At 37.0% G+C, this 15,870-nt stretch overlaps 1 protein-coding gene across 2 annotated transcripts in view; it reads left to right on the top strand.

The window, feature by feature from the left end:
- The window catches only part of USP6NL (USP6 N-terminal like), a 123,397-nt gene extending 108,043 nt beyond the window's left edge, over positions 1–15,354 (top strand). For both annotated transcript variants that reach the window (XM_075764100.1, XM_075764016.1), the window contains 2 exons: positions 891–1,043; positions 11,744–15,354. In XM_075764100.1, coding sequence (XP_075620215.1) covers positions 891–1,043; positions 11,744–13,179 — 1,589 coding nt within the window. In that variant the 3' untranslated portion in view covers positions 13,180–15,354. The remainder of the gene's footprint in view (positions 1–890; positions 1,044–11,743) is intronic.
- The last annotated feature ends 516 nt before the right edge of the window (positions 15,355–15,870 follow it).

Below are 15,870 nucleotides of genomic sequence, written 5' to 3'. Positions count from 1 at the left end.
ATTAGAGGAGTGGCAGGGAAGGTGGCAGAAGACAGACTCTCACTTGTTTTCCAGTCTCTTGTCTACCTTTAAAAACATTAATGGGATAGCTATCCAGTCAAAGTGCCATTGTGGAATACATGCCAAGAGCATTTTTATTACAGTGGAAAAACATTTTTGATGGTTTCTGTATAGAAATCATACATTCTGGAATTTTTGATGTCATACATGTGCTTAAAGAAGCTACATAGATGTGCAGTTACAGCCTTGCAAGCCAAGTAGGTTTGTGTGGGAAACTTGGCCTTACTGCTGTCTAAAAAGGGAAAGAAAAATAATCTGATAACTGTAAAATGACTTTCGAAATATGACCTGAATTAATTGAAGTAGCAAAAAGTACCTGAATTTTCACAGAGCCTGAAGCAGTGATTCTGAAGTGGAACTGCTATTGTCAGTTCATTGGAAGTTAATTCAATTGTGAAAGAGGATACCATAAATATAAATTTTTAAAATGTTTTACTGCTTTTCAAAACTCTTAATGAGAGAGATGACGTATGTTGTACAGACCTACAGCAGTGTTTTGTAAGTTGAGGGTGCAGGCTGACAAATAAAGACCTGAAGCTGTTGGTCTTAAGAAGGCTGAAGTAGGGTGACTTTAGTAGTTAGCTTTCTGAAGATGCCTCTTCTTGTAAAACATTGTCCTATGTCGAGAATGATAAGTAGAAAGCATTACCATGCTGGTTTGTAAGTGAATTTTTAATGTATTTTATGGATTTCTAGTGTAGAATTGTTACCTGCAGAAGAATAAGTGGTTTCCATTCTACTTTGAAAACAAAAGCATGTAATGTCATAAGTACATTTTCCAATGTTTATAACCAAGATATTTTAATGTATAATATTTTCTTCTTGTGTAGAACATCTGATGAAATTACAAATGGAAGAGCTTGTAGAATTTCTGCAGGAGTCTTTAGCCAAGGATTTCTTCTATGAAGATGACTTTGTAATAGACCAGCTCCAAAATTCTATATCAGAATTGAAACGAGCAAAGCTGGATTTACCAGTAGCTGGTAAGAAACTTGTACATATGCAGATTTAGATATTTGGAGCTATTCACACATTGTCCATTTTTAAAGTGTTAATTCATGCTGTTAAAAATTGTACAAATATTTCTCTCTTCATCACTGCATAGGTTTTGGGCTTTTTTCCCCAAAAAATATTTTACAGTTTAAAATCAACACCCTTCATTTCATGAGCTTGCTCTTTTTTTGGTGTTTTGGTTACTAGTTGTAAGCTAATGGCAAAGCACTTTAAAACATCCCATGTTCTGATAATTATAGTCACTTTGATTTATAAAATCTGTAAGATAGAAGATCAAATATTACGACATTGTCTGAGAATCCACATTGTTTTGTAGCTTGATTAGCTATGGAACAAACTTCAGGTCAAATAGTTTCTTCTGTTAGTCAAATCCAGATTTTTAATTGTTTGCAGGTGATAGACCTTCTGGGTGTTTAACTGAATTTTCTTTGTTTCTTCTCAGCCTTTATGTTTGTGCTTTTCCATTGCAAGGCGGAGATGGTTGTTTTGCACTTCTGAAATGTGTATGGGATCTCTTCTTTCTGTGTTAAGAATCTATTATCTTTTCTATCCTTACCTCCACAATCTGTAATTAGAATTTTTCTTGTGATTATTCAGAGTCCTTTTTTTATCCTTGCTAATTGTAAAATAGTATGTGGGAAAGAACATAAGCTTTTTGAAATTTTAAATATGTGGCAGAAACTACTTTAAAATAACTTTATTAAGTTGCTCTGGTTAGCTTCCAGAATTTAAGATGTGTCAGAATAAAGGTTGCCGATGTAGTGTTTGTTCTGGTAATTTGTTCCTGAAGCTCTTTCATTAATAAACTTCATTTTTCCGTTTCTGTAGACCTTATTGCATCCAATATTGGGCTGTTTCAGGACTACTCATCACAAGTAGATGCCGGTTTCATTTGGTTCCTCACGAGATCTGTCCCTCTGGAGTACAAACACTTCCTGTACATTTATTTACCATCGTCTTCTTGTCAGGTTTTCCCATTTTACCTGGCTTCTTGTCAGGTTTTCCTATTTCTCTTGCTCCTTGTTTCTGTGTTTCACTCTCTTTCTGACTTTCTATAACATCTCTCCAGCACACTTTCTCCCACCCACAGTAGGTCTAAGTCTAGTTCCTGCTCTTGTCTTTTTGTCTGCTCAGTCTTCTTGGTCCTTCTCATCTACAGACTGTGTTGAGTAAGTCTGCAGTTCTTCTCCACGTTACCATGTGCACTGCTTCTTCCCCTTTCTAATCGCAGCCTTCCCATCCTGCGTTTTCTCCGTCCTTTTTCCACAAGCTAGGTTTCACTCTTGACTTGTTCTTCAGAGCAAGTTGCTCTCTTCAGCTGCCTGCTTTGTCAGACATCTTGTCGCAGCTGATGTTTGGACACGGTGACTAGATATGAGCAAATAACGGCAATGAGCAACTTTGTCTTTTAGCATCGATTCCCCTCCATCATGTTAAAGGAAGATAGATCATGGGAGTGCTTTTAAAATGTTAAATTTTAAATGCAGAGTTCTCTGTGATTATGTTTGAACAGTGAGGGAGTTCCTCCCCTGGAAATTTTAATTGTTTGTAGATGGGTAGATTTTTCATGAATGTGGTAATGTAGAAGGCAGTGAATGTGTCTTCACAACGAGACAGTTTGGCAATGGAATGCAAGTTGCTTGGTTTCATGCTTTGTATGTTTATGTGTAACTTTTGGTAAGACTAGCTGACAGGACAGTAATTGTTTTGAGTCATATTGGTTCTTTCTTTTGGATAGCTAAAGCAATATCAATAACAATAAAATGCTTTTTTTTTTTTTTTTTTCTCAACATGAGACAGGTTTAATATTAAAATCGGAAAAGCAAAGGCAAAGTGAAGTACTGGATGAGGAATTGAGCTTTTTTCTTTTTAATTTCAAAGTAGCCTGAGAAAGCCTCTCTGTGTGGTATATTTTTGCCAGGGGTAAATGGGAACATTACTTAACCTTTCACAATAAAGTGCCTTCATCCTAATCCTTGGAAATCTAGCTGATTTGTCTGCTGTTATCTGTAGTGGAGTGAGGCTGCCTCATTTGTTCTTCATATAAATTTCACAAGCCTTTGATTTTTTTTTTAATTTTTTTTCCCCACTCTGATGTTCTTTTTGGTTTTACTAATCACTGTCTTCGGGCAATAATATTTTTCTACAGGTTCTCAGCATTCTCTAGACATTCAGCTTTGCTTACTTGTCTGTCTGACTCTACTATCTTTACTGCCATCAGTGTCTTTTTACTACTTTTCTTTCAATTTCATATAAAACTTATGAAACCATTGTATATCATGCAGTAATACACACAAAAAATAGCAGACCGTTCATTTCAGTATCCACTGTAGCCTGAGAAAATAATGTTTATTTTAGTTTTCTGAAATCAGAGGACTACTTCCTATATTGTATGGTTGGTTGGTTGTTTTTTCACTGAGCAACAATTACACCTTTAAGAACTAAAATAAAAATGCACGTGAGGAAAAATTTTAAAAATCTCCATCTTACAGTTGCATCAGTATCAGTCATCCAGGAATAGCAGTGAGCTAATTAAGCTCAGTGGAATTTTCCATCTGGCATCCTTTGTTAGGCTGTATAGATTTTTCTGCCCTAGTTGGGTAAGAGGTAATAACTTCTGTGTTACTTTAAAGTGGATGTCTGCTTATGTCTGATGTAGCTTTCTTTGGCTTGCTTCCTCCATGGCTTCTCCCACTACATTAAGGAGCTCCGTGCTCCCTTCAGAGCAGAGAACTTTGTTCAGTGCTTTCTCACTGATAAAACCCTTAAAGTACTCAGCCAGAATGTGGATGTTAAGAGGCACTGCTGAATCGATCGTGCTAATTTTGGATGTCAGGGAAAATGTTTTTGCCAATGCTAGGGCTATTTTGCATAAAAGCATACTGTGGATTTTCATTCCTTTTTCTGGCAATTTCTAGTCTAACTGCTGGCCAGTACAGGATTGCCTGCACTCAGCAGCTACAACCTTTGGAGGATGGATTGCAACTTAAGTGCTGTTTTCTAAAAACCCAAGGTTCAGTTCCCTGTTCCAGTGACTATGGAGACAGTAAACTGTAGGGATAAGCACGCTTCTTGCTGGCAAGCCCTCAGAGAAGCAGGCTGTGACAGCTATACGGTAGAAACTGTCCTTTAGGGTACTTCTCCTCTGACACATCCTCAAGCAAATTTAGTAGAAAAAGCAATTGGTATTTTATGGATTGCCTGGAAGATTATGAAGGGTGTCCACACCATGGCAGGTTCTTGAACAGCATGCTCATCTAAATCTGTATGATTCCTGTTGACATCTCAAGGAGACAGGTCTGACACAGAGCAGACAATGTCTTCCTTAATTCAAGGATGATGTCTAGAGCATAGTGAAAGGAATTTTCGTGATATACACCACTGATTTCCAAAATTTTTTGATGCAGATTCTTTCCTTGGATGTTATTCAAAACAGCGGCAAAATTCTTTAAAAGCTCTCAAGATTTGGATAGAATTTCCAGCTTTGCTATAAGTTATTCCTGTAGGACTACATAAATAATGAAATGTCTAATAAGCAATATTTATATATTAATACATATATTTTAATAGTGTCTGTCTTTAATAAACAAAAGTGCTTACCAGTGAAAGTTTCATATTCTACTTAAAAATACGTAGTTTATTAATCTAGTGCTTCATAAACAAGACAGACAGGCCCACCTTCAAGGCTGAAGGCTCCAGGTCTGTTCTTGAGACAGTTTCTCACCTGTGTTTTGATATAAGGTGTCCTGAAAAGGGAGGGCGAGGGACCTGGGATTGGATTTTGGATTTTTTTTTATTTTTTTTTAATTTTTTTCAAGTGACTGAAAGTTTAGTAGTTCTTACAGCAGCTGAGAAGGCTTTAATCACAGATAAAGGTCTTGTACCTTAATTTTAAAGCAGTATTGGAAATTTGGAATTTGGATCATCTTAACTATATTTGTGCGTGATAACACCAGCTTTAAACTCTGACTTCATTCTAGTTCTCCCAGCCTTTTCTGTATTCGGGGAAAACAAGCAAAGTTTGAGTCTGGCATTTGCCATAAATTTTTAAATGTTTATCTGCTATTTATCTTTAAAGGTACATTTTATTAAATTTATTATCAATGTCTTTTATTCAAGTATCTATTTTAAATACTCCTTGGTGATAGTGCAGAAGTATATAATATGTTGATAATCTATTAAATAATGTCTAGTCTCTGCTGTTAATGCACTTTGACAGCCGAAACAATAGAAATACGTAAGTCAGCTTGACTTTCCTGTTTCTGATGGTGTTTCTCTTTTGGTTGTGTTTTGTTTCAGAGGAATTTTGGATTTTTCACTTGTGCTTGAAGAACGTACAAGTAGCTATTCCATACGATGCACTTCATATTTTAATCAACTAACCTAATTTTTCTGCCTTGTTTCTTGCGTGATACAACTACTTTACAGTATTATGAAGGGAATTAATATATGGAATTATACTAATATAATTAGTATATTATTTTCAGTAGTTTTGGACGTTGGCTTTGCATCATTTAAAAATCTTTACTGTTTAAAACTTGCATGCTTTTTAAAAATATGGTCCAGATAGTTATGTTGGTCATTGTGCGTATTCCTATTTTTAAACTGACTTGTCAAGAAAGTATATTTTCTGGAATAAATGTGGAATAAGAGATGTAAAGTGAAGAGGTTAACCTGAGGGTTTTTTTGGTGGTGGGTTGGGGTTTTTTGTTGTTGTTTTGGGTTTTGTTTTTGTTTTTTTGTTTTGGGTTTGGGTTTGGTGTGGTTTTTTTTTTTTTTTTTTGCAAAGGCAGCTTACAGACATACAGCTGTTATTTTCTGCTTGATGACCAAATTCGTTAATGTTTCTATTGTTTATCTAAATGCAGATGATTATAAAGTAAGTTTTCTTTACTGTCAGTACTACAAAAGTGACATAGCAGCAGAAAGGCAAACGGTGTGTTTTGTTCTACCTTCAAGTTGTCAGGCAAGATTTCATTTTAGTAACTCCTTTGCTGATGATGGCATATGAAGGAGGAGGAGCAGAGGTTGACTTTGACAGCAGCTTGAGCTTCTAGTGCAGGCACTTTAATTTCTTTAAAATTCTCTTGGACTTGTAAACTGAAGAAGTAAGATGGGACATCACTGATGGAAAATAAACACAAAATACCAAGATGTCATTTTAAGAGTTGTTTTTATGACCATTACCATCCTTGAAAACTGTGTTAGAACAGTCAAAGTGCATGTATTCTGGTGCTGAAATTAAGGACTAGACTGTTATTCACCGGAGAGAGCACTTAAAGCACTTTACTCCAATTATATGTCTGCTATTCAATGCATGAGGCTGTTAGTGCCTCCTGAAGCAATTATCTGTAAAAGTCTTGTAGTTGAGATCGACTTCCACTGGGTGGTGACCAAGACTTGTTAGAGCAGGAAGAAGTCAGCAGAGTAAAACTTTCTTTAATATGACTTGAATTTCTTATCTTTTTGGGAACAGTCAGATCTGCTCATATTTGCTTTTGTCCTTTTCATGTCAGGTAATATGTTTACCAGCAGCAAACAAGCACCTGATTGTTCTTGTTTTGCTTCAGTTGTCTCCCTCTACTTCCATTTCTCTCCTTCCTCACCCAATTTTCGCCCTATTTTTTCTTTTTTCTTTGCTTATTTTATGCTATGCTGCATACAAGCCAACGAAATCACTACTTTTTCTTTTAAAGGAAAAATAAAAAATCCTATACTCCCAGCTCTGTAAACTCTGATATAAGCTATATTGTTTGTCTTTGGGAAAAGCCAGTAACTAAACTCTGTTTAGGAACCTGCTCAGGTGAAAGGAGAGGGGGAGAGAAGGACGAGAGTCACCCTGTTCTGCATCTCATGCAAATACTGGCAACATGGGAAAAACATCTGATTGCTTTGTTTGCTTCAGAAGACAAAGGGACATTCAATAACTGTAGTGGTCGCTGCCAAAAAAATCTCAGCTGAACTGGACAGCTTTCTCTTAACTTCTCATTTTAAAATGATTTTAAACCTTTCATGTAAACATCATAGATTGTATAGAAAAGCACTTATCCCAGAAATACTTCTTGTAGAATTGAAACGTTTCTCTGTTCTTTAGTCAGAATGGTATGTCCAGAAAGTGAATTAACAGACTTCGGATCAACAGCACAAACAGATATTCAATTGAATGTCCTTGAAAACCTCAAAATAAAATGTTTGCATGCTCAGATCTGAGAAGCTTGAACAGTGTGTTCAGCTGAAGTAGTAAAGATGATGGTTGAGAGCTGCGCGCAAGGCTTTAGGCAGATTTGGAGTGGAAAATTGGTAGATATGCGGCTTATAAGCAGAATTGGTACTTTTGCCTGCTTCTCTGGTGAGCTATTGTGTACCTCTTAATGGTAGAGATGTTTGTTGCGACTTAGTTTCTTTTGTTTGCTTTTCTGTTGTGGTTTCTTTTCCTCCGCTTTTTGCTTTTATTACCCTTTTTCTTTCTTTCTTGCCAGCATGCAGCATCATGGTTTTCTTGCTATTCTTGCTGTTAGTGAACTGCTTAAAGCATTCACTGCCATAGTTTGCATGTTATTTTGTGCTTTTGAGGAATGTCTCGTATTAATGTGCACGGTGATAGATTCAGTTATCCTCTACTTGTTTAATTTTGTGGATGACTTTTTTTTTTTGAACTTCAGGAGTTTTTATTTCTTTTTAAAGTACTTGGTAGTTCCACTGGAAGTGACGGTTCTGTGCGTGTATATGTATATGTGTGTATGATTTGTATGGTTAAATTAGAACTAAATATCTGTTTCACAGTTTAAAACAAATTGGTTTTCCTTTAGAAGGTGGCTGGTTTGCAGGATGTCTTTGTGCTGCAGCATCGTAGATCCTTATACAACTCCTCTCCTTCCAGTGCTTTTTATGGCAGGAGGTGATAGAAGCTCAAGCATTTTTGAACCAGAACAAGGCCCATGCTTCTTAGCTTTGATTACTGAATTGAATTCCTCGAGTGATGTGGCCTTTCTTAAAGTTTCACATGCAAATGTCGTTGATTAAGCAAGCTGTGTCAGTTGTTTTTGTCTGAGGTTAGGTTATACCAAGTTCTGTGGAAGCCCTGTGGCTAAGATTTAAAGCTGTATTTCTTCTTTTCCTCACTGACCCTCCCGCTGCACATATGCATTCTTCGTATTTTTGTTTTCCTTGGAAGGGCTAAGCTCCGGTATTACCAGCCTATAAACACGATATCATGCTGTTAGAATGCAGAGGCGTTCTTCTAAATAAACTATTGTCTTGGAATTCTTTGCTTGTTACTCAGCACATGAATTAATGTCGAGTTTTAACAGTTTCACAACAGAACTGGAAAGATTTCTCTGATACTCATTTTACAGCTGTAATTCATGTTGTAGCATACATCATCTATACAGTGCAGCACACATACGTCTAGTTGTCATGTTTTCTTTTACACTGAAACGTGAAGGAAAGATGACAAAGTAATCTTCAAAGCAGCCTAGATAGAATTCAAAAAAAATGTCTGCAGTATTCTCACTTGGGTTTTATTAGAGCTTAATGGTAATTAAGAAACCTCAAGTGTGTGAAATTAAAAAACAAAAAACTCACACAAACCCCACCTTTATTGTACAACCAAGTATATTTCAAAGGCTCTCATATTGCTCTGTATGCATTTCTTAAAGAGTAAAAGCTGGAAGAAAGGAAACCAGTTCATGCTTTTAACGTCTTTGTACAAATGAAGGAAGCATGGCAGCTACTAGAGGAACTTGTCTTAAGGGGGTTTTTTTATATAGCTTGAATAGCTGAATTTCAAGCGTGGAAAAATAAATAATTTTTCTAAAACATTTATTGCATAGAAGGACAAAAATTAAATAATTGAGAGATGTCAAGAGCCATTTTGTCATGCTATCCCATAAACACTATGGATCACCTGGAGGTTATAAATGGATTAGCAGCATATAAAGACTAGTTCTGTATGATGTAGATGACAAGTTTTTGGTGTGTACTTTGAGTATTGTTTCTTAATTCAGACTTCATGCTATTTTAACATTTAAAACTAGTAAGATTGAAAGCACTGTAATATATAGTTCCAGTATCAGGAATATTTATTATGGGCAAAATTTACCTTTATTTAGGAGACAAGATCTTCAGCTTTGCCTGACACTGTGAATGCAAATGGAATTAAATGATACAAATGCCATTTGCCAAACTGAAGCAAGTTCAGAAAGTGAACTCCTGTTCATAAAGAACTGTTTTGAAGAGGCTGGTGCAGCAGGCAGTATATTGCACAGCTGTTAAATCATCTGTTTACAACATCCATGCCACTCATTCTTCTGTCCCCTCAACTGTTCTTCTAATGGTGCACTGCTGGGGAGTGTAAGTTTATAAATCCATGCTTCAGATTTTAGCCTGATTTGTGAAAAGTGGAGCCCCACAGCGAGAGACCACATACCATGAGGCTTGTAATTCCAAGAGCTACTCGTTGGAGCCTAATGCTGAGGCTCTACCGCACCATATAACCTGCTGTACTGTCTTGCAACCGTTTACGTAGGTGTTCTCCATTCACAGCGGATAGGCATGCCAGGTGTATAATCCTGTACGGTGATTTAACACGTGGAATCTCCACTTTGGGGACGAGTAATTGAGGAGAGGGCTCAGCATGAGTATCTTCCTTTTGCCAAGTTGTAGCAAGGTGTAGACAGTGAGTATTCTCAGTGTAAGAGCATAGGTTTGTGTATCTAAATAATTGTATGACCATAACTGAGCAGAGGATAACTAGAGAAAAAGCAGAGTGGAGGGGTTTTCTACAGAAAGCCTGGGTAGGCTGTGTTTGTTTTATGTAAACTGAGGTTTCTGAAGTTATGTATTTCTAAAGGAAAGGGTTGGTTTGCATATGACCTTTGGCTTCTTATGAAGACTTTGAAAATCAAGAAAAGGCTAGTTTGTTTGGCAAAACCAGACTGTTTTTAAGTACTTTTTATTTAGTTATCTTGTCATGACACATGGCGTCATTGTATTCTTCTCTGCTGTCCTCCTGCTACATCCTAGCTGGCACAAACTAAGTTTTCATTCAGTTTATATAGCAGCTGATCTGTGATGGTAGTTTGTTATGTTGTTATAATAAATAATACTGACCTTGGCTGCTGACTTTCCTCTGTGTATCTCTATCATGAACCAGTTGTCAAAGATTGAGCTCGTACTATTCACTGTAAAAATGAACATAGCTCACTTCTAACCACAGCACTCGTCAGGGATAGAGACATTTGTATGTGTTCATTCCTGTGAACCCATACAGACACGTAAAAGGAATTTTAATTACAAATGGCTAGAAAGAGTGAGGTGCTAACTTTGTGATCTTTGATTCTACTGTTCTTGTTTTAGGAAGAAGCAGGAATTAAACAAAATTATTTTACTGACAGCCATTTTTATTTTGTATAACGTTTAAGCAAGGGTAGCCATTTCTTTTTTTTTTCAGCAGAGCTTTTGCTTAATAGATAGTGTTGAGTAGGATTTGTTTGGTTATGCTGACTTTAAAAGTTGGGTTTTTTTTTTTTTTGAGAAATACTGAACATCAAATAAATTAAATTTAGATTAATATGCGTAATGAGAAGTATGTGACCTTTTCTGCTTATAATGGGAAAGTAATGTATTACACAATTAAATAAGTTATATGCAAGTGGATATGATAAAAGGCTTTGGCTGAGGATATGAAGGGCGTTGACTGCTAAGGAGAAAGACTGCAGTGGAAAATTCGATGTAAATTGTTCTACGAACAGCATCAAGCAATGAAACACTTCTTTATTCTTTCTGTAGTGGTAATGTGGATTGTTCTGGGTCCCCACATAACTGATCTTTACCACTGGCTGTTGTGATGTGTTAAGCTCCAGTCTGGGAGAACTTTCCATTCATATCCTATTTCTGTAAATCATGTCCTTGTGTTCAGCAAAACTCCTCCATTGAACACTCAAATGAAATCATGACGTAGCCAGTATCAGCATTAACTACTTCAATTGTTCTATAACTGATGGAAAACTGAACTGAAAAACATATGATTCTGTATAGAGTCTTTTAGTTATACTGTAGCTTTTTAATACTGAGGATGAAATGTCTAGGCAGGGATTGAGGGGCAACAAGGACTGAATTGTGCAGATGTTAATGACAAGCTCCACCCAAAAAAAGAAGTGAAAGAAAGTTCAAAGATGTCTATTAGGAAGCTTGTGCATGTGAGGGAGGAACTGATAGTATAGTTTACCAGAGGTGAACATTAAAAGATAAATGAATGGAAAACAATAGATTGGGAGAGGGTTATTGGGAAGGATTTTTGAAGTGGAGAAAGTAGTTTACTTAATGCGACAGGGACAGTGTGAGGAGGCTTACATACAGAGTAGGTACTGTAACCAAAACGTCATCTAGCAAAAGGATTTTTTGCAGCAGTGTCATGAATGAGCAAAAGCTTGGCAAGATTGCATCAGCTGTAGAATGAAAGTCTAGAGTAACTAGTTGAGATGAGAGCCTAAACAAAATCTTTGTTTGATGTCAGTATACAGAAAAACATTTGAGGTTTTTAGCAGAATAGTGACCCAGAGGGAGGCCCAGGTAATAGAGTTCATTGCTATTTTTGCTTGCATGACCAACAGATCAAAGATGACTTCTGTACAAAGGTGAATTTATGTTATTACTGTTCTTGCTTTAGGTAAAGAAGATGAATTTCCAAAGAAGCCATTGGGGCAGATTCCATCAGGACCTCAGCCTGCTGTGCTTAACTCCACTCCAATGCTTAATGGACAGAACAGCACTGGTACACAAACAACAAGAAGGACAGAGAGGAGACCATCCCCAGGAGAAGAACCAGAAAGTTCACCAAATAACCGGAAAAGAATTAATTCACTGGAAAAGAAACCTTCCTTAAAACAGCAGAAGACTCGACCAATAGAGACACAAAGTAGTGTGGCTAAGAACGAGGTAGATACCAGAAGAAAGCCTCAGCCAACAGAGCAAGACAACTCGAGACAGTATAATAATGCAGCTGCTAATCAAAATTCTAATGCTACTTCAAATACAAGAAGGGAATTTGTACCTAAGTGGAATAAACCCTCTGATATCAAAATAATTGAAAAAACAATGAAACTTACTGCAGAGGTGAAAGGAAGGCCAATAAACCATGCAGTTTCAGGACCACCGCCAAGTCCTGGAGAAACACAGCCTTTGAATGTAAAGCAAAAGATGAGGGTTTTGGATGCTGATGAAGGTAAGCGAGGGTCTAATGCTTCTCAGTATGACAATGTTCCCGAAGCTGAGAATGAGAATCTTGTTGAAGAGATGCTTGAGAGAGCTCATCCGCAGAGCCCTAGGCACGTAATGTATTCTAATAGTTCAAGAAAGCAAACTGAAAAAATACCTTCTCCATTAAAAATACCCAATAATTACACCTTCACTTCACAACCCAGGTCTCCAAAATATCCATCACAATCTGATGGACCACCTCATGGACTGAATGTAAAACAGCCACTGCCATGTTACAGTAATCCACCTACTTACCATGGAAATTCTCCAAAGCACGTTTCCAGTATAGGCAATACCAGTTCTGTACCTCTACATTACCATGGGAATCGATCCAGCCCTTCTGGTAGGCCATATGGTTCTTTTATTTCGGTAGATTATTCTCCGGATAAACTACAAATGAATTCCTATCCTGCCAGTCGCCAAAATCCTCTTTCACAAGCCCCTGGTCAGATAGAAGTAGCCCCTGCCGATGCTTATACCAGCAACTCAAGGTCCCCTGCAGGTGTCAAATTCATAATCCCTCCAGTGGATTATTTACCAGAAGATACAAAGTGGCAAGACGCTGCATTTATTTACAGACACGAACCCTACAGGCAGCCCTGGAGCCAAGATATTAACAAAGGCCACTTGGATAATTTCCAGAAATACCAGCATTTTCCATCAACACCTTTTCAAGACCATAGTCTTCCTGCTGTTTGTGTGGATAGTCCAATAAGATACAGGACTTCACCAGCCTTTGAAGAGCATGGTTCACCACAATACCAATATTCAAGCCCATCAGCTCAAGCCCAACACTATCGAAATAGAAATGATGGATTGTCTATGCATGAATCCGTGCTTCTCTGAGAATAGTCTATTCTTAGTAAAATGGCAAGAACCAAACCCAGTTAAACCCAGTTACTGTGTTAGTGGTAGTCCACCTCAGTTCTCCTATGAAATGCAGACAGTTCACATGAGTCTCAAAAATAACACTATTTCAAAGATGTTTCAGACTTTCATTGAAGGCTAGTTGAGTTCTTGGACTTGCCTTGAAGCTATTGGCAGTGATCTGATGCACGTAGATACAGCAATAAGATCATGTACGCAATGTGGTTAATACTGTCATTGTTCCTTACGGTTAAGTAACTTGTGTTACAATCTTTCTGCCTAAAACCTGTAACACATTTACAAGTTTTATTTTGACTGACATTGTTAATGCACTGTATAGATGTGTGTGTGCACATGTGTGAGTGTGCACTTATAATGCACAAATGCATATGGAAAAGAGCTAAAGAGTTTAAATGTAAATGCATTTAACTTTGGGCAAAGCTTGTGAAGTACTTTTATTTCATATTAATTTTCTTTGTAATTTATTTGCAAAACCATTCATTTTGAATGGGAATTTCTGTCATTTTTATACAGCTGCCTCAGCATCCCAGTATCTGTTCTGGGCAGGAGAGATGCTTTGGGATAATTAATTTAATCTTACGTGAGAGTTAAGTTCCTCTCCTTTGACTACTGTTTGTCATTTTTCTCAGCAAGAAGGAGCAGGCAGGCAAAAGCAGAAAGCCAAAAATGTCTCTCTAATCTGGCTAAGAAATGGTGCTTTAAATTCAGGGCAGTGTTTAGTTTTTTAGGTGCATCGAAAGTGGAGAATTTTTACCTTCTCGCCCAAATCTACCTTCAGAATGTCATCCTATATGCAACATATTGGAGCCCAGTGAGTAATGCCAGATACAGAATGGTGCTGCGCCCTTCGCTTTTCACCATGCTGTGCTGTCAGAGTAAACAAACTGGTTCAGGGCCAAATCTCGCAGGTATCAGAGGATGACCAGCTCCTCGACACTCTTGCAAAGTACACGCAGGAGTCTGAGATTTGGGTGAGGCTTGACATTCCCTGAGCTCTGTGAGTGTGCAGTGTCCCTTCTCTTAAGCTTTGTCATGTCAATTCCATTTTGGTTTTGCCCTTTTTTACCCCAAAGAGCCGGTAGGTTCATGTCTGTGATTGGACACGTGCTGTTGTACTATCAGGCTGCTGAGAGACTGCATGGTGTTTTACACTAAAATGATCCTGACTGTTAATAGGAAGCTTAGACTCCCAGTAATGTAAGTATTTTTAATTAGTGTTTGCAGCCTTTTCTACTTTGCATTTTCCTTTCCTTGACTGTGAATTGGGAGTGAAGGAGAGAAAAAAAAAAAAAAAAAAAAGGCAGGTTAAGTGGCACACATAGGATACAGTCCTGCGAGCTGCTGGGTGCTGAACGCACTGACCTCTCATCGAAACCGGTGGGAGCTGAGGCGGGTAAGGATCTCACCAGAAGAGGTCCTTGGAGTGCTTAACAGAGAGATTTTTCTAATACTTAAGTACCAAACGTTGGTATCAACACCAGTTTTGGATGGTTTGGAAGGTTGTCCTGTTATCTTCTTGTTTTGTAAGATTTGTTAACTGAAAACATAGAAATGGATTATTTTTTTTTTCCTGTAAAGAATGAGCTTTAGTGCCTATTATTGCTGCAGGTTGGCTCTGTAAGTTTTAAGGTACAGAAGTAAAACAATTTTTACAAATGGAAGTAACATTGACTTAGTATATTTCAAAAACTTTTTGTGTATATAATGTGTCTGATGTAATTTTTAATGAACTGGGCAATTTTATTTTTTAAAAATTGCAAACTGCAGCGAAGTAACAGTAGCAAAGCACTACACTGAAACTCTAAACTAAAATTGTGAAGATAAATATGACTTGGGCTTACCTTAGTTCTGATTGCTTACAGCAGCTTAGAAATGTATGTATATAATATTGTGGCTAAGTGTAATAATCTCAATGTTTAACGATGGTTCTGTAATTCATAACAAAGCTGTACAATTTATTTGTGCAAGCAACACAAGGCTCCAAAATATGTATCAGCATTAGTAAATACTGTAGATTTTTATATATAAAATATATACACACTATTTTCTTATGTCATCCGCAACAGTTTTATAACTGTGTATCCTATTTTGATGTGACTGTATTTTTAACATGTTAAAATAATAATAATTAAGCTTATGTTGCTTTGTCTTTATTTTTAATTATCCTATTAGCTCAGAACTGGACTCTTGCTCTTCTCAGCACAAATAATTTCTTTTTGTGAATCATGCGTGTATATATATTTGATGTATGTCCTATTTAATTTGTTTATTTTTAGACTAAGCAATATGGATACAATCTATATAGTGCTTTTGCATTATTACAGAAGCAGCAAGATTATTGATTATAGTTTACTACACTGCTAAACCATAACCTGTCATTTGCAAAAGCTAGGAATATAAACTGTGATCTTAGTTTTCTGGTTTTGTTTTAATAATCTCACCCAATACTAACTCAAAAGAGGAGAATTTATTGGCATGAGAGACTTGCAAAGTTGCATTGATCAAAGTGCAAAATAATAGTCTGACTGTGGCTGCCATGTCTCACATGTTTAGAGGATGGGGTAGACACCTTGTGTCATCTGTTTGTAGCGCAAAATACATTTTTATTTTCCTTTAACTGGTCAAACCAAACTAAAGGTACTGCCAGTC

The sequence above is a fragment of the Balearica regulorum genome, chromosome 1, assembly GCF_011004875.1.
Source record: "Balearica regulorum gibbericeps isolate bBalReg1 chromosome 1, bBalReg1.pri, whole genome shotgun sequence".
Taxonomy (NCBI): Eukaryota; Metazoa; Chordata; class Aves; order Gruiformes; family Gruidae; genus Balearica; species Balearica regulorum.
The sequence above is the reverse complement of the archived record's forward strand: the minus strand, read 5'-3'. Positions and strand labels throughout refer to the sequence as shown.